General features: G+C 43.1%; 3 protein-coding genes across 4 annotated transcripts; 2 read left to right on the forward strand and 1 right to left on the reverse strand.

The window, feature by feature from the left end:
- Positions 1-223: 223 nt before the first annotated feature.
- atf4b (activating transcription factor 4b) lies at positions 224-2,802 on the forward strand. Its single transcript, XM_079565484.1, has 3 exons — positions 224-387; positions 1,021-1,464; positions 1,544-2,802. The coding sequence occupies exons 2-3, from the start codon at positions 1,125-1,127 to the stop codon at positions 2,512-2,514; spliced, it is 1,311 nt and encodes a 436-aa protein (XP_079421610.1). The 5' UTR covers positions 224-387; positions 1,021-1,124; the 3' UTR covers positions 2,515-2,802.
- A 3,262-nt stretch (positions 2,803-6,064) lies between these two features.
- Positions 6,065-14,388, reverse strand: LOC306968598 (GTPase IMAP family member 8). 2 transcript variants are annotated; one of them, XM_079564024.1, is made up of 7 exons: positions 14,141-14,388; positions 13,673-14,061; positions 12,094-12,661; positions 11,508-11,605; positions 11,245-11,376; positions 8,545-9,135; positions 6,065-7,399 (listed from the first exon to the last, which is right to left on the reverse strand). In XM_079564024.1, the coding sequence occupies exons 2-7, from the start codon at positions 13,701-13,703 to the stop codon at positions 7,326-7,328; spliced, it is 1,494 nt and encodes a 497-aa protein (XP_079420150.1). In that variant the 5' UTR covers positions 13,704-14,061; positions 14,141-14,388; the 3' UTR covers positions 6,065-7,325. The 2 variants fall into 2 exon arrangements, with proteins under 2 accessions (XP_079420150.1, XP_079420151.1); XM_079564025.1 differs by lacking the exon at positions 14,141-14,388 and having other exon boundaries at positions 13,673-14,134.
- A 395-nt stretch (positions 14,389-14,783) lies between these two features.
- adsl (adenylosuccinate lyase) lies at positions 14,784-20,610 on the forward strand. The gene is made up of 12 exons (XM_079564896.1): positions 14,784-15,081; positions 16,964-17,167; positions 17,514-17,558; positions 17,807-17,886; positions 18,022-18,193; positions 18,478-18,524; positions 18,614-18,704; positions 18,802-18,871; positions 19,671-19,818; positions 19,953-20,133; positions 20,208-20,384; positions 20,471-20,610. The coding sequence occupies exons 1-12, from the start codon at positions 14,944-14,946 to the stop codon at positions 20,555-20,557; spliced, it is 1,440 nt and encodes a 479-aa protein (XP_079421022.1). The 5' UTR covers positions 14,784-14,943; the 3' UTR covers positions 20,558-20,610.
- Positions 20,611-20,858: the final 248 nt, after the last annotated feature.

Raw genomic sequence — 20,858 nt, forward strand, 5'->3', positions numbered from 1 at the left:
TAGTCCAATTTTAGTCGACAAAAAGATCACTTTGACTAAAATTAAGACTAAATGTTTTAGTTAAACATATATGACAATAGTTAATAGTTAGAAAATCTTTCAGTGTTGCTGTTGTTAGAATGGTAAGCGGAAAACCCAATGGGTGGGACTACTTTTGTGGGTGGAGCTAGGGCTGTCCGCGCGGAGGGATACCTGTCTCTTCAGCTCTAAAGCACCGCGGTTGTTCGACCAGCGCCATTTTCATCCCGAGGATCAACAACGAACTTTGAGGCTCCGCGTCTTTTTGCCGAAATGGCAGCGTAAAAGTGTGCAGCGACCCAGCAGCAGCCAAAACAACAGTGCATCACGCAAGTGCACTGAAGTCCTCTCTAATTCAGCAAAAATGTTGTAAGTATTTCTCAGCTATTATATATCATGTCGTGTGGGGCATTTCCGAAGGCCTTATTGGCGTCAGCGGCGGCGATGTCTCAAAAGTCGGCGTGTAGTTTAAAGTAATCAGTCAGTGCTTTCATCCTAACTGCATTGTAAACGTCTGAAATAAGTTAAGATTGTGTCGATCTTTCAAATATTACATTTATCCATATGTGGGTGAATTTCACGTGACGTCATGTGAAATTTAGGATTTTTGTCTTCAGTGTAAACAAATTGGCTCCATCGCATTTTGTGTGCATTTATTTGACAGATCGCTGAATTCTGTCTGCGTTCTGTCTAATTATACCGTCATGGCCTCGGTATAATGTTACGGAGTTTGAATGCCAACGTGGCGCTCACGGTGGTTTCCTCTTATTGTTAAAATGGCGGCTAGTTGTAGGCGGATTTGGACAAGTATGGTAGTGTTGTTGCTGTGGGGGATGGTGGCCTATTTGCAGACAGTGTGACGTCAGAGTCACAAGACTGTCTGACCACGTGACTGGAGCAGGTGCATTGCAGTGATGGGGGCAGTATTGTGCTGCAAATGTATTTAACCCTTTTTGGATGGTACTGGTCACGTTTTCACCATGTTTATCTTTTTCTTCACAGGTCCTTCAAGGAAACCCTGAGCACTGCTGCATCTGACAGCACGAAAGAGTTCGACACTTTCCTAACATTGTCACACACTCCCTTTGTGACCAACAACAGCCACTATGACCATGATGATGACAAGCTCACAGTTTGGCCTGGACGACATGGAGGCCCTTCTCTGGGGTCCTTCCTCTCCCATGGCTGACCCCATGGGTTTGACCTTTGTCCACCCTGACCAAGAAGAACGGCGTGGAGAAAATTCATTTGAGGGGAGCGCCTCGCCCGCGTCCCCCCTCAACTCATCTTTGTCCTCTTCTTCCTCTCCCCCTCCCTTCTACTCTCCTCCCCACTCGCCCCCTGCCGACCTTCTTGGGGACAAACCCAGGTCGGACCTGCTCTCCATTCCCTGGTTGGACCATCCTGGTCACCTGAGAAGCCACACAGTCTCAGATGACCGTAAAGGTAAGCAGATCATATATACAGGTTCAAAGACTCAGTATTTTCTTTTCAGCAGGTCTCATTTCTCTTTATTTGTTTGCAGAGAACACATTTGAAGACCTAGACTGGATGGCTGAGAGAGTAGATCTGAGTGAGTTTGACTTGGATTCACTAATTGGATCCTGCAGTCCATCTGAAGACTCTCCAAACTCTCCAGAGGACCTGCTAGCATCTCTCGATTGCTCCATGGAGTTCGACCCCTACCCTGTGACCACTTTCTCATCTCCTCTTCATACCAGTTTTGCCTCTACTTCACTTCCAGAAATGGCTTCCTCTGTACATTCCACCCCCTGTCCAGATGCTGCCCCTGTATTTAATCCTTCCTCCCCCATCGACAGTCAGGAGGTTCCCTCCACTCCCCCGTGTGTCCCAGAGCCCCAAGAAGAACTTGAAATAAAGTCTGAGCCTGCATCTCCTGAGCCTTCGTCGCCTGCCGACACTCTGGAGCTGGGCAGTGAAGTCGACGTGTCCGAGAGCGAGGTGGAAGTGACTGAGGTGAAGCCAGTGGTCGCCTCAGTCATTCCCCAGATCCCCAGGTTTGTGGTCTCCCTCTCCCCAACTCGCATTGTCCTCGTGCTGGCTCCCAAAGAAGAGCTGGGCATCAACACCACTATAGCCACCACAGAGGTGTCTGAGCCCACCCCGCCTACACGCTCTCCACGCACCAGGCCCTACCCGGAGCCCAAGTACAAGGCCGGCCCATCCTCCCCCAGGAGCACAAGTGTTAAGGTCAAGTCCTCCCAGAACGAGACAGAAGAGAGGGTCCAACTAAAGGCACCGAAAGACAAGAAGCTCAAAAAGATGGAGCAAAATAAGACCGCAGCCACTCGATACCGACAGAAGAAGAGAGTTGAGCAGGATTTGCTGTTAGACGAACACGCAGTCCTGGAGAGAAAGAATGTGGAGCTGACAGAGAAGGCTGAATCCATGGCCAGAGAGATCCAGTACCTCAAAGAACTGATGGAGGAAGTGCGGCTGGCCAGGATGAAGAAAGGGCTTAGTGCTGACCCCTAGTGGTTAGACTAATCTTGACGAGGGTGTAGTATGAATTTCAGTGGAATAGTGAGAACGTGGGCTCACTCAGCTAAAGCTTTTTGTATTCACTGCATGTGTTTGACGCTTAACTCATTAAAATTATTCTCCTGATTATTTAACTGGGTATCAAATGGTATTTATAGAGTAGTTCTTTTGGAAATGGGTGTTTTCCATACAGTATGAATTTGTTACTTTGTGTATACTCTGGACCTTAAGTATGTCACGTAAGATTTTAAATTTGACCTGTAGATAGACCATATGTATTCATCTCTGAATAAAGAGTCTTAATTTAAATTGCTTTCATTTCTATGTCTGCATTGCACCATATGCGGCACATGAACAGTCCCAAGTACATTTTTGTATTTTTTGCATTTCTCCAACCTTTTTCATTAAAATTGAGTGAAACTTTACCAGTGGTTGTACATATAAAGTAAGTAATATTGCTTATACATTTTATCAACCCTTTAATTGCCAACTTTCTGACCCAAAGTTACAGTAAATGGGCCATCTCTAGCCTTTAGGCATTATTTATATATATGTACTGTATATAATATATACAGTGTATATATATATATAATCAGGTTAACAGCACATTTAGCTTTTGGCCAAATCTATTATTTAACTGTTAGGCCACATTAGTGCTGTATTTTTTTTCTGTGCTGCTGCTGCCAGACAGTTTTTTTTACATTGCAGTGCATAAAAAATGTATTGCCCAAGTTTTGTTTTCATTGCCAATCAACACATTTAATAACGAATGGGATTTTAGATCACCCTCTCTGTGTAAAACTATATTACACTGTAAAGACTAATAGTCTTGCTTACTTGAGAAAAAAACAAAGTAGAGTTACTCTCTATATCCAAAACCATGAATGAAAACAAGTGGAATAATATAGTTGTTTTTCTTAATTTTTAAAATAATGTATTAGGTATCGGATCGGGACTCGGTATCGGGCAATTCTCAAAATCAAATGACTCTGACTCGGATCGGGGGCCAAAAATCCTGATCGGGACATCCCTAGTATATATATATATATATATATATATATATATCTTGGAGCCAACAGATGTCTGAGTGTGTCAGACAATGGTGGTTCCGTCATGGGATGTACCATTGAAACAAATAATGCCTAAAATGAATGAATAAAATAACATTTCAAGAAATCCTATCAATGGCTAGACAGAGTTGGACTGAAGGACAACACAGAGGCTCTTCATAACTGCACAGGAGCAGGCCTTGAGCACCAGAGCAATAGAGGCTTAGATCTACAACACCAGACAAGACCCCAGGTGTAGACTGTGCAAAGAGGCCCCTGAGACAATCCAGCACATAACTGCAGGGTGTAGTGGCTGGCGTAGTGTACAGGAACATCTGTGCAGAGTATGAGCTGGAAACCCCAAGGTCAAAGTGGGAAACACCTCCAAAGGTGGTCGAGAATGACCGAGCCAAGATCCTGTGGGACTTCCAGATACAGACGGACAAAATGGTAATGGCGAACCAACCGGACATTGTGGTGGTGGACAAAGAGCAGAGGAAAGCCGTTGTGGTCGACATAGCAATACCAAGCGACTTCAACATCAGGAAAAAGGAACACGAGAAACTAGAGAAATACCAGGGGCTCAGAGAAGAGCTGGAGAAAACCTGGAGGGTGAAGGCATCAGTGGTGCCTGTGGTCGTTGGGGCACCCGGGGCAGTGACCCCCAAAGTGAAGGAGTGGCTCCAGCAGATCCCAGGAAATACATCAGACATCCCAATCAAGAAAGGTGCAGTTCTAGGAACAGCAAAGATACTGCGCAGAACCCTCAAGCTCCCAGGCCTCTGGTAGAGGAATAGAGGGTGAGGAAGAGTCTTCATGACCCAAAAAGTAGATTTTGTTGTGTGCGTAGAGCTCCTGACAGTTCTGGAGGAAACATAGGACAGCCCTTCCCAAAGTAAGGTTGTGGTCCCTCTTATCCATCCAAAGATTCCACGGGGCCCCCAGTTTTATGAATTAATTAAATTTCAAAGTATATATAACATTTTTAACAACTGACAATAGTGATTACTGGCTAAATATTTCTTATAATTAGACAAATACACATAAAATAACTTAATTTCAAACTCATTTCACTTTAGGTGAATGATGTGTGGTCAACCTTTGCAGGCGCCCTTGCAGTGCGAAACGCAACAGAAAAGCAACAAAACCACAAACGAAACTCACAAAAAACTATGAAAAAGTGACGAAAACACTGCAACAATGTGCCGGAAAAGCAACAATAACACAATAAAAAATCAACAATCTACACCAGCCTAGAGACTGTGAGCTCTCCAGTCAAGAAGCTTTTATATCTGGATAAAGCTAAACTGGGGAAAAGGTGGGGGTTAAGAGGTTAATGGGTAAATAATATTTTAAAAAAGTAATGTTTTTTTTTTATATGATAAGAGAGTCCAACCTTCAAAAAATAAAAACGTTTTAAATAACAATCCTTTTAATTTTATAGCTTTCTAAATTTACGAGCACATTTTTGTGTTGAAGGGCCCACAACGCTAAAATTGCCACTGCTTAAACACAAATCTTTCAGGTTATCTTTCAAGGCCATCTGGCTGCCAGACCAGAAAATTCCCATTTTGCATTTAAAATATTCACATTTTTCATTGTTTTGATTGCAAGGTTGCCAATGAATGGGTTAAAATGTTTAATGGTATGTTTTTATATGTATAAGAGTACAGTCTGACCTTAAATAAAGCAAAAACAAAATTCGTCATTTTTTTTAATAGCTTCTGAAAGTTACAAGCACATTTTTTGTGTCGAAAGGCCCACAAACTAACTTTTTTAAAGGTGTGATTATAACAAATGAACTCTGACCCATTGTACAGCCAATACACTGATCAGGTCACTGAGTTTATAGACATTTTATGCAACAAATCCATGTTACACAAAGAAGGCAAAGCTTAAAGTATGAATACATTATGAATAGTCTGGTGCAATGAGTCATGGGTTTGCCTTTAGATGCCAAACTAATGAATCTGGTATGTTGCGAATGTAAACAGGAATACACGTCAAACACTTTAATATAATAGATCCATATTTTTTTATTGTACTGCAGGACGACCAGTACCTATGACCACACAGGAGATTACATCATTTTGGCTACAGTGGTGGCTTAAATAGTGCGAAATGCTAAAAGCTCACAATGTAACAATAATTACACTGTAAATACTAAACTGCAAAATACACACGAGAGGAACTCTACAACTCCCAATGACAGACGTTTTCAGATGAGTCATGCTCGACACACCGGTAAGTGCTGTATTTCCCCTAAGCCAATAGATGGAGCACGTTCAAATTTTGCTACTACTTTCTATATAAAACAAATACACCTGCGTGGCAGTGGCGTTGGACATATTTAGCATTAAGTCATAAAACTTTCTCTCTTCTCTTTTTAAGTCAGGTACACAGACGTGATGTCCTGCCCCGAAATCTGGGCTGGGCTCGAGTAAGAAAATGAGGTTGCCTTTACAATTGTATCTAGGCACTCTTTTGAAGTCTGCATGCGGTGTGTTAACATGCCTCTGCAAAAATGTCCTTTTTTTGTTGTTGTCGTTATCATAGAACAGTGTTGGTGGCATAGTAAAGTTCCCAGGTAGTGAGCTTGAATGGCTGATGAGGTTTTGTCTTGTTTCTGCAGCACACTGAAGCTTGATGTCACTGAGAGAGTTCGTCGTTCCACTTTTGATGCTGAGGCACATTTGCTGAATCCGCTTTGTCGATAAATGTAATGAAAGCATGACCACAAACAGCGCAGCGGAGCGAGTCCAGCCGGGCCCACTGGGATCTCAGGCAGTTTCGACGCACCCTTTCTTTGCTTGATGCTTTTCGTGGGCACCTCGCTGCTACGGCAAATATACAACCGTACTTTAAACCGGAAAATGTCCCGACAGTGAGAAAAGACAGCTTATAAGATTGTAACTGAAAGTGCAAATAGGCTTCAGTTCTGCGTCAAAAGCTGGTTCGCTCACAGTAACTTGCATCTGCAGTTTTGTTCACAGCACTACTCAGCATTTTCGTAAGTGTGCCAAATTTTGCCCTAGAGGAATCAATTCAGCCTCCTGCCGACTCCCTGAGCAGTGGATAGTTAAAAGTTAACACAAGGTAAATTCTGTGTGTCGCTGATGATGCGCTGAAGTCCGAAGAAACGTGAGTGCAAAATTGATAACTCCCTTAAATATTCTACACGTAAGAATTCACACAAAACTAGTCTCATTTAAAAACACTTATTTGCTCCGAAGCCTATTCAAAAATATAAACTAAGATATACTTGCAAAATATACAATCCACTGATCACAAAGCTAATGGTAGATGTGTAAATACCAAGAGTCACGGACGTACTGCACCACGATTACCTTAGCTCAAAAACACTATGGGGGCTTACGCTTTGTGGAAAAGCTTCTTGGCGCGTTGCGATGATGAGTAGTTGTTTACTCTGCAGTGTTGAAACAGGGTCTCTATAGCAGCACTTGGACTCGTGGAAACATGCTCATGAATTGGGACGCAGCTGCAGGTCCCACAAGCAGATGCGCAGCAGTCTACCTCATCTAGGTTAGTTTGATGTGCACTTCGAAATATCCCTGGTAGAGCCTATCTGAGTAAACTGTGGTTTTGGTTTGGACATAGCTATCAAAGTCTCATCATCGGCATTACACTGTGGATGTTTGTTTCAGCTAGATGAGGTTAACATGAGGTGATATTCATGATAGAGGATTTCATTTTTTTTTTTTTAATCCAGAGCACTTTCCTTTTTAAATGAGTGAGTTACTGTAGTTGGCAGCCTCTGCAGTCGTCCTCAGGCTCAGTGTTGTCCGAAGAGTAGGAGCTCTCCTCGCTCACTGTCAAAGGCAAAACAATTATTTTAATGGCTGCATAATGCCGCACTGATGACACACAAAAGAGCAGCGTGCAGAACAGCAGTGCACACACCCCTCACATATCTCTGCTGACATTTAGGAAACTGGTCTAACAACAATCTAGTTATTGTGCCGGGATCCAGAACTTTATTGTAAGGACTTAAATGTGGGGATCATTAAACATGATAATGAGATCAACACGTTTCAATAACATTAACCCTAAGACACTGTTTAATAATCTAGACCAGGGGTCTCCAAATATATTTCGCTGGGGGCCAAAATATATCTGGAGTGTATTGTCGGGTCCATAAACAAAAGCTCCAGTAAAATATGTTTTGATTGAGAATAAACTATTGAATGAAATGAATAATAATGCCTGACAGGATTGTAACCTTGGCTTACTCTTGTGTTGCACTTAACAAAGCCTGTGTCACAAGTCTCTGCTACACTGTCGTCATTATTCATTCACTCAGCACTTGGTGGTGGTAAGCTACTATTGTAGCCACAGCCGCCCTGGGGCAGACTGACCATTTACCACGTGATTATAATGTTTTGTTTATATCCTGATCTCTCCTTATGTCAGTGCCCTCTGCTGGACACGTGTGGAATTCTTTCCTTTCTTTATTTCAGCTGCCCCCTAGTAGTTGGAGTGAGCATTCTTTTTTTTTACGTACTCAGGAATTTGTGCTCTATAAGTCAGGGGCCGGATTGAATCATCTCCGGCCTGTTGAGATCCCTTATATACACTAAACACAATAGGGCCAGCCTCTATTGTGGCTAATTGTTGGTTTGATTTAGATCACTTTTGTATAATTGCCATTGTTCATTTTTAAACTAAAATGTAATGAAAACGAGTAAGAGTAATTCCTGCTGTTGGCAGCAGGTACTAAGGAGCTAGCGGCAAGCTACTATAGGAAGTTTAAATTCCCAGTATGATACATTTGAAATGTATTTGTTATTTACAGTAAAAATATAAAACAAATGTTCATTTATCAAAACTATTTTAAATGATAATAATATTATGGTTTTCTCTCTTTGTCTCACTAAATCTACTTAGTTCTATCTGGGGTCAATCATGGAACAACAAGGCTGTTGCTGTAACATCATAGCACAGATAAATCACTTACACCACTCGGTCTGGATTGGGAGGAAGGCTTTGTCACCATTTTCTCTAATCATCTCCTCGATCCTATCCAGCAGGCCTGCCACGCTCCGGTCTTTGCCTGGCGTCTTACTGTCCAGCACGTGGTAATAGTTCCCACAGTATTCCAGGAGGCGCTGCAGCTCTCGTCCTCCTCGGAGGATGTGCTCTTCAATGGGCGTGCGACCCAGCCAGTCCCCGCAGCTGAACAGTACCATGGTGTGGAGGCAGGCCCCCTCCCCAAATAGTGTGTCTATATGAGCCAGGAGGGTACGTCTCTTCCGAGCCGTGAGGGAGGAGACCACGGGCAGGACCAGCAGCAGTGTGTGGGGCCCGGGGCGCAGGAGGGCCGCCCCGCGCTGAGACTCCTGCCGGATGCGCTTGGGGGTCCTCCTCACGGAGAACCAGTCCCACCCTGGGGTGTCTACTATAGTCACACGTCGTCCAAAGACAAGGGCCTGCCTGCGGAGGCACAGCTCAGTTTCCTGTCCCGACTCGAAGAACCGGCGACCGAGGATGGCGTTCCCCACGGAGCTCTTCCCGACACCTTTCCAGCCCAACAACAGCAGCCTGAGCTCTGGAACCAATGAGAAGAGAGTTAGTCTGTGACTGACGGTCCATTCACTGTCCCCCGGCCTCCGTCCCAAAGAAAGTAGGGTCGTCTAAAGTTGGGGTGGGAACCTCTGGGTACCACACCATTCAGTACGATACACAGCTTACGATAATGATAACCTCACAACATACCGATGCTGCAATAATCAATATACTGCACAAAATATCCCACGATATACAACACTATTTATTAAAGAAACCTGTGATTTCTTTTTTACATTGTTACTTTACAAACAACTACATTCTCCATAGAGTTAATAATCTACATTTGTTTTTTATCATGTGCATTGTTCCTTTTTTCTTAAATAAGTGAATAAATGATACCTAACTTAAAAGAAACTTAAAAGAAACTTAAAAGAAACTTAAAAGTTTGTTGTTGTGTCAGTAGTGAACCCTGCTCTGTCCGGCAAAATGGAGTAACTTTAAAGGAACAGGCCACTGTTTTTACATACTGAGATATGTTCTTATCTGAGTTTAGACGAGTTGATCCGTACCTGTCTGGTCGCTCAGTCACGCACAATGACCAAAGGACCAAAGATGTTGTTAGCATTTGGCCTCTCCCAGCATATTCCTATAGCTCCAAACGGGGGTGAAGTTGGAAGCGACCAAGCTCTTCCACGGGCACGCACGAAGACCAGACAGGTACGTATCAACTCGTACAACCAGTACTAAATAACTTGTTTACCTTAATAAATTGTTTTTGTTGTCCCTCTGGGGGTAATACAAGTGTTAATGGGATGATTGGGGAGTCTTTCATGTCCCTCTGATGTCTCTGGCCAGACAACCATGCTTGCAACTTTCCCTGCTCTGGGTCGGAGGCCCCAATACACACTAATGGAATCATGAAGAAGAAGCTAACAGGCTAACGGGCAATGCTAACTGAGGGCTAGCACCACTTCAACAGTATTTACCTTCAAGTTATTCACCTTATTCCAGAGGTTTGCATGGGCACTGCCATGAATTGTGCCCGCCTCATCTCTCTTATCAGATATCAGTTACTACACGAAAACAACGGCATTTTTAGGTTTGACATGTGTTGACATGTTGGTGCAAATGACATTTTACACAAATCAATCTACTAAACATCAGATTTGAGCGGCGAACATTTCCTCTCATTCTCCGTTGGGCTTTGCGCTGTACCGGAAGTGTAAATACAATAGAAGGGCGCAAAAAGAGGCAAAAGTGGGCGGGGCGGAATAAGGTGAATAGAGAAAAAAATTATCTTCATTGTGAAATTGGATGTACAACATCCCTCTCTCCCTTTGTCTTTTCTGTCAGAGTAGTATTTACTCTCATGGACAATTAATTAAAAAAAAACGCAGCATGCTACGACACCTGCAGTGGCGCTTATGGCCTCTAGGGGCATGAGTTACTTAGTACTGCTTTAAATACACAAGAAACCACAGTTATTTTTCCAAAAGGAACAAATTAACCAGTTAAGATGATTTATCATTATAAAAACTATTATTAAAAGTAATATATTTGTGTGACAGTATTTCGTCCAAGTGATACCACAGGGTTAATGACTGTAATGACTAAAGTCTTGACCATTCTTGGCCTCTATTGACTGTGAAAGCAGTGGAGCACTGCAGCCTCATTAATATGCATGCCTTTGTTCATTAATAGGCATGACATCATCAAAAGTATTGGAGTAAAAAGTATCATATCTTATCATAAAATTTAAACATTGTAACACCACAAAATTGTAACGGACAGTGAATTTTAGGATCTGTTTTTTGTTTATATTTGATGTGTATTTACTGTAGTACGTGCACATAAAATGCTAAATTTATAAAAGTGTGAAAGCCAAAGTCTACAATTCTAAATTCTTCAAATCTAGGAAACCACCTAAATCTACACAGCAACCCTGAGTAATAACAGCTTAAGCTATTCATTTCCCCTGAGTGTAGGACGTGACGCTGATGTGGCCGTGCTCATCCGAGGGAAAAAAAAAGGCTGCAATGATTGTGTTGAACGATAAGGTTGTTTCCATAGCGTTGTTTTGATTGCAGCAGCTGTACAAGTGTCTCTCTCCGTGACTGCATGACTCACAGGCTCACAGGGCCCCGCCTACCTCGGGGTGGTCCTCCAATCATCTGCTCCCTCTGCCGCGCGTGCTCCTCCATCCTCATCCTCTCCTCCTCCAGAGCTCTCCTGGCCTGCTCCTCTTCCAGCAGAATCAATTCATTCACCTCAAAGTACCAGCCTGCACCAAAGACAAGAACACATCCAGAACATTTGTATTACACGGTACGAAAGGGGAATCTTATTTGCGCAGTAGGTGTTACAGTGTTGTTATGATCACTATCTTGGAATGGAAAAGGACTTAATGTGTACCTTGGTTGTCAGTGATCATCTCTTCTACTTTTTCCATCAGCTCTGGCACTTGTGTGTTGTCCTCTGTGTTCTTACGAGTGTTATCGAAAGCATGATACCTAAACAGTGAACAACAAATGAGGCTCAATTGCATTTTTCTATTCCATTACCACTCCTATTATTTCACATTTTATGAACAATAATAATACACTGTACTTATAACAGTGTGTGCAAACCATTTCAACAATTTGTAGCATCAAGTACAAGGACATTACAGGTCCATAGTCCATCAAAACAACTACAAGAATACAAAAGGCAAAACCAAGTCAAACTGAGGCTATGTCTAAGTATAATTACTCACAGAAAGCTACCTGCTTTTAATAATGGGTCACCTGCAAACCTGGAACAGTATGTGCCCATTATTTGGAGCAGCCAAGGTCGCACTTCTGCCTGTCTGGTTTCCTTTCCTTTTCTCTGTGATTTATGCTTTCACAAAACAAATGTTTACCCAATAAAGCCTCCAAGTCACAAAATAATCCTCCAATGGACGGATTGTGATTAATTTTCACTTATTTTGATGTTTTTCCCCCCTGTTTTTTTCCGTTACCTGCTTCCACATCTCTCCACCAGCCACTGCAGGGCCTCCCCAGTGTTGGCTATGTGCTCCTCTATGAAGACCCCCTTGGGCAGCTTGTCGACACAGGTGAACACCACCATGGAGTAGCGCCACGTGCCCCCGCCCAGCGCCCCGAGCTGCTCCTCCGCCGCTCTCCTGTGCACGTCTGTGAACGGCTGCGCCACCGACACCACCAGCAGGATGGCGTGGGGCCCCGGCGGGCACAGGATGGCCCCCATACTCGCGCCCTCGCTGTCCAGGCTGGGCGGGGGCATCCTGGGACTCTCCGACTCGGCGCCGGCGTTATCATTTTCGTCCGTTTCAGTGTCTCCCTCCTCCTCCTCCTCCTCCGTGTCCCGGGGTATGGCCCAGGCGGGAGTGTCCACCACAGTGACCCGCCGGCCGTAGATCTGCGTCTGCCCCACGTTACTGTGTGTGGTCTCCACCCCGGCGTCGAAGGCCTCCTCTCCTAAGATGGAGTTGGCAGTGGAGGTTTTCCCCGAGCGCGGGCCCCCGAGGATCAGCAGGCGGCGCTCAGGTGGGTGTCGCCCCCGTGATTCTATAATTAGAGCACACATACATTTTTCATGCCACATTACAGGGAAAGATTTATTCAGTGTGGAAAAGGATGCACTCAAATGAGAGATGATTGCATTTGTTTAAGTACAACCTTTTATTGTAGAAAAGGCCTCCATCGAATTATTCATTTTATTTCTCACTCGACACGACATCGACATTGTTGCTCTCCATTATCACAGAGGAATTATCCTAATGATTTAGATTAGAGGTCTTCCCTAAACCTTTTAATAATCAAATTTACACACTTTTCACTGCAGCGTTACACATTCATTCATAACAATGTAAAATCCTGCAGGAGGCTGACTGAAAGTTTGGGGTCCCCAGTTTATCCATGGACTGATAAATGTTGACAATCCCTAATTGAGATAGAAATGGAAAACATGAATGAATAATAGGAACAGGAGCTGACTGAAGATTGCATTTTTTTTCTTGAGGAAAAGCAACACGATGTTACGCATCAGCCAAATGAACCATAGTCCATGTGGTGGCCTAGATAAGATTGTGAAATCGCAACACAGTTAATTTGTACCCTTAAAAAAATCTAAGAAAGTATAAACCATTGATCTGAGCTTGTCTTTGCCTTTTCATTACTATTCCACTTCACAACATGAAGTAGATTGTAGTTCCATAATATTAGACTTAAAGGTAAAAAGAGGATGAAACCCTGAAACCTCCAAAAATATGTCATGAACAGATGGATATCATTAAGATGAGAAAAGGAGAAATGTTTGAATCTGAAGGCTGAGTGCAGTAATGGAATGTGAGCCAAGCATGACATACTGAGTAAACATGGGGAGGAGCAAGAAGTTGTATTGCTTCCTCCACACTACAGCTGCTGTCACTTGTCCATGTGAGCTGCCACACAGGAAGTGGCTTCAGCAGCAACAGTTTACTGAGAGCCGTGGTTTAACCCTCGGCTTCACTGCACAGATGGCGGGGACGCAGGAGGACCTGCGGCGGGCGATGCAACAGAGCAAGGAAACCCACTCACCAGTGTCAGAAGCAGAGGACACAGCAGCCATCTTGTGTGTCGAACCTCTGGCTTCATCTTCCTCGACCCCCCTCCTCCTTCTCCTTCTGGGCTCCACGGTGGCTGGCTGCGTCCTCGTGCGCGGTGCCTCTTCAGAAAGGAGCCTGCGAGGATCCGGAGGGGAGCGGGGAAGGGTGGCAGCTCAAATGCGTCCCGGCTCTGGCTTTGGCTCTCATTCTACTGCAGTGTTCCTCCGTCTGTGCTCTGTCTCCTGCGCCCCTTTCTCTCCTCATACCATTGCCACTCAACCCCTCTTCCGTTCAGCCTACACACTTCCACACAAGCCACAGCTGCCCACAGAAAGTCTCTCCTCCACTTGACCAGTCCTTTAAATGTTGACTATTTCATCTCTGTGGGAGAAGACAGCAAGACAAATCAGCTTTAGAAAATTGTGTCATTTTTAGATGGATGAAGCTCCCTCCCACTCACTTGTGTCTAGCAGTAACTCTAGCAGCACTGGCAGCAGCAGCAGCAGCAGCAGCAGCAGCAGTGTGGCACCGTATCCAGACTGCAGTGAGGACAGAAGGATGGATAGACAGAGAGGGAGAGGAGAGAGAGGGCACTGTGCACTGTTTACAGCGGAATATATTCCCCAGCTGCAGCAACGTGCACAAACATACCTATTAATGTGACGCCTGCAGACAGGCATATGAGGAAGTACAGGCACTGTATGAATAAATTTAAATAATGAGAGACTATGAGACACAACACCTCTTACATACTACATAAATGCTCCATTAATAGTGCGCTTTATGAGTATGCGAGTCGAATGTGTCATCAAGGTACACAAATGTGTGAAGCTAAAAAATAAAAAAACCGCCGACGTATGTGCAAACTACAACAAGTAATTTGTTATCATGAGCATCTCTACTTATTAACTGGATCATTTTACAAGAAAATAAATATTTATATATACACGTTATTTTCACTAGTAGAACATACTAACATGTTGCGCAGTGTTCGTAAATGAGTACAAAAAACAACCTGAAGAAAAAAAAAATGAAGAAAAATTACTCAGGAGCAATTAGGTAACAGCTGCCGTACACTGCTACATGTGTCGTACTAATACTCCTGCCGTAACCCTGCACTCGGTGTCGTAAAATCCCCCCTGAGGGTCCCATGTGTTATTTGGAGCTAAACTAGAGTCGGTTTCTTGGTCTGGTGCTTGTACTTGGGGTGGCAGTGTGTGTGTGTGTTGCTAGCTGGACCAAACTACAGCCTCTCTTTCAAACATGGAAGACGATTTCATGAAGTACCGTTCTCCGCTGGTTTCAAGATATGCAAGCAAAGAAATGGCATACAACTTCAGTGATAGGAAGAAGTTCACTACCTGGAGGAAGCTGTGGATTTACCTGGCTAAGGCTGAGAAGGTTTGATTTGTATTTCATGTGTTCACCTAGCTAACAAAGGATTTCCCCCATTCAGTAAGTCATATCAAGTTCCTTGTCTAAATATAGATTTAAGATACCCGATACGCTGCTTGAACATAGTTCACAGGTCATAACAGTGTAGTAGTATTATATTAGATAGCCTACATGGTTGTAGCCCGGGCTAGTATGCATGACAGAATTAGTGACAATACTGGGGTCTCATTTCCCCCCTTTTAAAGCACATACAGAAACATACAAAAGAAAACAACTTTTTTCATTAAACACATGTTCAAAGAAGAAACAGAGTGAAATGTAAACTTATGAGCCCCTGAAAGTCCCCAAAATATTCTGGACCTAGGGCTGATACAACTAATCGATTAATCGACAACCAATTGATTGTTGAAATAGTTGTCGTCTAGGTTAGTAATCGATTAATCCTTTTCTGGTTAACACTGACCCAAATTACAGAAAAAAATACATGAAGATTTCGTATTTTTGAAGAAAAACTACTTTGTTTTCAAACTTTGGGTGTATTGAGTGTTCAGCACATGAACATTTCATAAATGGTCTGTCACCTCCAGTTGTTAAAGTTAAAGTTAACTTGTGCTTGTGTTGATCTACAGTTTTGAGCAAACAAAGTTCAACTCCAGAACCTCCAACAAAAATTCACTTTAATTTAGCACGTAAAAAAACCTTTTCATGCGCCTTTTACAGCCAAGCGATTAATCGTAAAAATAACAGATTAATCGATTGCAAAAATAATCGTTGCCTGGCACAACAATCTATGAAAAATAGGCCTATTCTTTTTATTGAGGAGTCAGTGGGAGGTATTGAGGTATTGCAGGGCCGACAGACTATATTTGATTTTTTTATACAGAGTATTATTGCAAGTTTTCTCGGCCTGTACACAGCTGATACAGCTGTATATTTTATTCTTGTTGAGTAATGAATGAATAAAACAATTAGATTGACGAAACATGGCCCAGTGTTGATCTGATTAGATGATAAAGTTAATTATAGACACCCCCTCTCACATGATCTGCACGCTGGGAGAAATGACCGTCTTGACAAAGGAGATAAATGGCTTAAAAGTGCTTGAATTAAGCTTATTTTGAGAACATTTTGACTGTCCATAAATAAGAACAAGCATTTCCTCTGAAAATTAGAAATAAAAATACTTGAAGTGAATAGTCTGAAGGCAAGAAAAACATGCTCGGTCCAATGGCAACCTTCAGCAAAAGTCATTTTTCTGTATCTAAGACGATATATATATATTTTTTCCCTCTTGTCTAAGATACTACGTGGCCATATGTTTCAGATTGGCCTCTTCAACAGTACACATTCTATGTAGGTCAGTGGTTGATACTATGAGGTTTGTGTGAGAAAATAGCATGCAGAAAATGTCACAGTAACAGGAGCCTCCCCCAGGGAGAAGTCCCTTGTGTGTGTAGTACCTACATCCATGTCCTCTAAAGATTATTTTTAACTCTTATCCTTTAGTTGCGACAGTCTGTGACCTTTGACATCCCTGTGTTTGATGACATATGATCTTTAACTGTTTTGTAACTGAGGAGAAAGGCACTTTCAGGATGTCACATGATGTCCCCTTCCCTGTGGAAGAGCACTAATTGAATCATGATAATTGTTATCTCATGATAATTGTTATCTCATGAGATTTGCACATGCTGTAGCTGTTATAATCACGTAAAAGTTTTTAGTCAAACAGGGCTGCAACTAACGATAGTAGTCGGCTAGTCATCGGCCAACATGTTTAGAATCATACTGTCAGCAAACAATATTATCAATTTCTAAACTTATTTTTAAGATTTATGAAATTAAAAAAGATATAAAAGGCATTCTCCTTTTTATTATATGCCTGCAGGCTTTGGGTCTGCCCATTACAGACGCTCAGGTCCAGGAGATGGAGAGCCACGCGCAGGACATTGATTTTGCCATGGCTGCAGATGAGGAACGCAAGCTGAGACACGACGTCATGGCTCACGTGCACACCTTCGCACACTGCTGCCCCACCGCTGCACCCATCATCCACCTGGGGGCGACGTCCTGCTACGTGGGAGACAACACTGTAATGAGCACATCCACCACACCCAAGCTGTTATCTACATCTATGTGCTTAAATTATAAAAAAAGATTCTCCTATAGAGGTTGAATTGAAAAGTGATAACCCTATGACAAAAAATACTAGTTTATTGCAATTTTGTTTAGATTTAGGATTATCTACAATGGTAAAAATATGATATAGTGATAGTATAGGGACAAAGGGACATCCATAAAACTGTGGATTTTGTGACTGAATGCTACGCTTTTGCCTTGACAAAGATGACTTCTGCTTCTTATTGTTTGATTTCAACATGGAAAAAAAACATGCCTTCTTTAAGCTCAGGATTTACTTTTTTTTTTTTGTCCCGCAGGACCTCATTATGCTTCGGGACGGCTTTGACATTCTGCTGCCTAAGGTGAGCTCAGCTGTGCTCCAAACGCCCTCCGCTCCCTCAAAACACCCTCCGAAAAGCCTATTTCAACGTCAGCTGTTTATTCCCAAGTCATCTGAGTAGAAATAATATCCATTTATCTTCCAAGCACGTTCATTTCCCCTGGCACAAAATCATTCAGCGCCGGGGTCTGTTGGCGTGTGATGTTCTTTGCATTAGGGGCGCATCTGGAGGATTATGCAATGCTAAACTCCTGTTCCTTTTGTCCACAGCTGGCCCGAGTCATTGACAGGCTGGCGAACTTTGCAGAAAAATACGCTGACCTCCCAACGCTCGGCTTCACGCACTACCAGTGAGTGCGGGCATTAATCAGGGGCGCTCAGGCACTTCCCTTTAACTGCTCTTACAATGGTTCATTATTGGCCAGTTTGACACAATAACTTCTGCTTGGTTAAGTGGTTTCTTTTCGTGTGTGTGTGCGCTACAGGCCGGCTCAGCTCACTACTGTGGGGAAGCGAGCGTGTCTGTGGCTGCAGGACCTGGCCATGGATATGCGCAATCTCCAGCGAGCACGCGACGACCTCCGGTTCAGGGGAGTCAAGGGGACCACCGGCACTCAGGCCAGCTTCCTGCAGCTGTTCCAGGGAGACCATGACAAGGTGGACGCACACACCCTGTCAAACAAAAAGCACAGAAACAAAAATAAATGTGTTATCTATTCCCATTTTCTTATTAATGTTGTTAAAAAGGTTTGAAAAAAAAGGAATTAAGTTTGGGCTTTTTTGAATTTTACACTTTTATTCAAGACCGGGAACCCAGGGTGCTAGGGGTTCTGGGGCAGTCATGTCTCTCACCCTAACCAAAATATGTTCCCACGGCTCTGCTTGTATTGTAATTCCATATAATTAAGTATATTATGTCAACTCCTCTTTCTATAACCTAGGTAGAAGAGCTGGACAGAATGGTGACTGATATGGCTGGGTTCAAAAAGTGAGCAGAGCCTTTAATATACATTTGAATAACAGACACAAAAAGTGACGTGGAACAGGATTTATTTTAGTTTTTTTGCCCTGTTCCAGATCTTACCTGGTAACTGGACAGACTTACAGCCGTAAAGTGGACATTGACAGTCTCTCTTGCCTGGCCAGTATGGGAGCAACCATTCACAAGGTAAACCCCAAAAATGAATATGGAGAATGTCTCCATCTAGTGTCCAGAAGGATAACATATATCTTCATTTAATTTAATTTCAATGTTATTTCCCCAGATCTGCACAGATATTCGCCTCCTCGCTAACCTGAAGGAGATCGAGGAGCCTTTTGAGAAGGAACAAATAGGCATGTGCTCTTGGTGTTTATGCTGCTTAATACACACAGACATCATCGTTAAAAAAAAAAAAAACCCTCAAGTTTTCATTAAGAAATCATCTAATGGAAACCTCCTGGAGAGCTTGCAGAAATATCATTACCACCACTATTAAAAATACTTTTTCTTTTTTTAACCAAAGCAAAGCACACAATGATTGCCTTATTCAAAATGTGCAACCTGTAAAAATGTCAGATTTCTCTCCTTGACCTCCATTTGTGCAGTATTATATGGAAATGAATGGTATAAATATGCATCGATAGTAGGGCTGGGACGATCCACTTTGGTCACGTAACTGTTAGTGTATGATAAAAATGCCTCTAAACACAAGTATTGAAAGTATTGCAATACTTGATGAAGTATCGATACGTGGTGTTGCAGCACAAAATATTGCGATCCAATCTGATCTGATATTTTTTCCCAGCCATAATGGATATAATATTCTGTGCAACAAGACAATGATATAAGACCATAAACTAATAATTGACCTATGTTTTCTAACAGCCCAGGCCAACTGGCACATTGCAATATAGCAATTGTATTAATCATTTTGAAAGAAAAGAAGTAGGTTTTTGTCCAAAATTAGCTTGAACTAAAACATCCACACAAAGTGATGGAAAGCCCAGTCTGTCCCAGTTTTAGGTCACCTTCTGCTGTGTGAGGGCTATTATTGGACTCCGCATAACAGTGTAAAGGATTGTCCAGGTCAAAATTGACAAGACGGATTCGTTTTTCTAATAGTTCCTTGTTTAAATGTGTTCCTGTGTGCAGGTTCTAGCGCCATGCCGTACAAGAGGAACCCTATGAGGGCAGAGCGCTGCTGTAGCCTGGCCCGTCACCTGGTGGCGCTGTTGGCTGACCCTCTGCAGACCGCCTCCGTTCAGTGGCTGGAGAGGACTCTGGACGATAGTGCCAACAGGTCGGCAGCTCTTTACTCCTTAAAATACTGGGAAACAATCTGTTTGAATATTTATTAGCAGCTGCTGAGACTATTGCTTTATTTGTTGATGCTAAATCATACCAATCACAAACGACACACTATGTGATGCTCAGGAGGATCTCTCTGCCCGAGTCCTTCCTCACCGCAGACATCATCCTCACCACCCTGCAGAACATCACAGAGGGACTGGTGGTGTACCCCAAAGTCATCGAGAGGCACATTCGCCACGAGTTGCCCTTCATGGCCACAGAAAACCTGATTATGGCCATGGTGAAAGCAGGAGGGAACCGACAGGTACTGGATGAAAATGACAAATGATTCTTGTTTGCGTCAGTTTGACCTTTTTAAGCCGGCTCTTGTCCGCTCAGGACTGCCACGAGAAGATCCGCGTCCTCTCCCAGCAGGCCGCGGCAGTGGTCAAACAGGAGGGAGGTGATAATGACCTGTTGGCACGAGTCCAGGCCGACCCGTACTTCGCTCCTATCCTGGGCCAACTGGACTCGCTGCTGGACCCCAAGACTTTCATCGGACGCGCCCCACAGCAGGTAAAGAAGCCCTCGGCACTCTGGGAGCTTAAATGAATATCCCATGAACAATGTGGCCTCTTACAAACTGCTGTTATGCCCTCCAGGTGGCCAGGTTCCTGTCTGAAGAAGTGCGCCCTCTGCTGGAGCCGTACAAATCTAAAATGGATGTCAAAATCGAGCTGGAATTGTGATGTAGAACTTCTAATCTTGAGTTTGAGAATATTTTGGGGTTAAATAAAATATCTGAAAATGACTGCTTTTCCAGACGTTTTTGTTCCTCTAAAAGTACGTGAAGTAGCTCCAAGTTTATTTATATTTACTATTACTTGGATTTGATTCAGCTTCAATAGTACTTCAATACTACATTTAGATGTGTTTTACTTTTTAGTGACACAAGGACTTCCACCAGAGAATTGACAGTTATGTATTATGACTAAGCAAGACCAGGTCAAAGTCTAACCCAGCCCTTAACACTGTGAAAGCAGCAGTACT

This window comes from Gobius niger (assembly GCF_951799975.1).
Source record: "Gobius niger genome assembly, chromosome: 10".
NCBI classification, from domain to species: domain Eukaryota; kingdom Metazoa; phylum Chordata; class Actinopteri; order Gobiiformes; family Gobiidae; genus Gobius; species Gobius niger.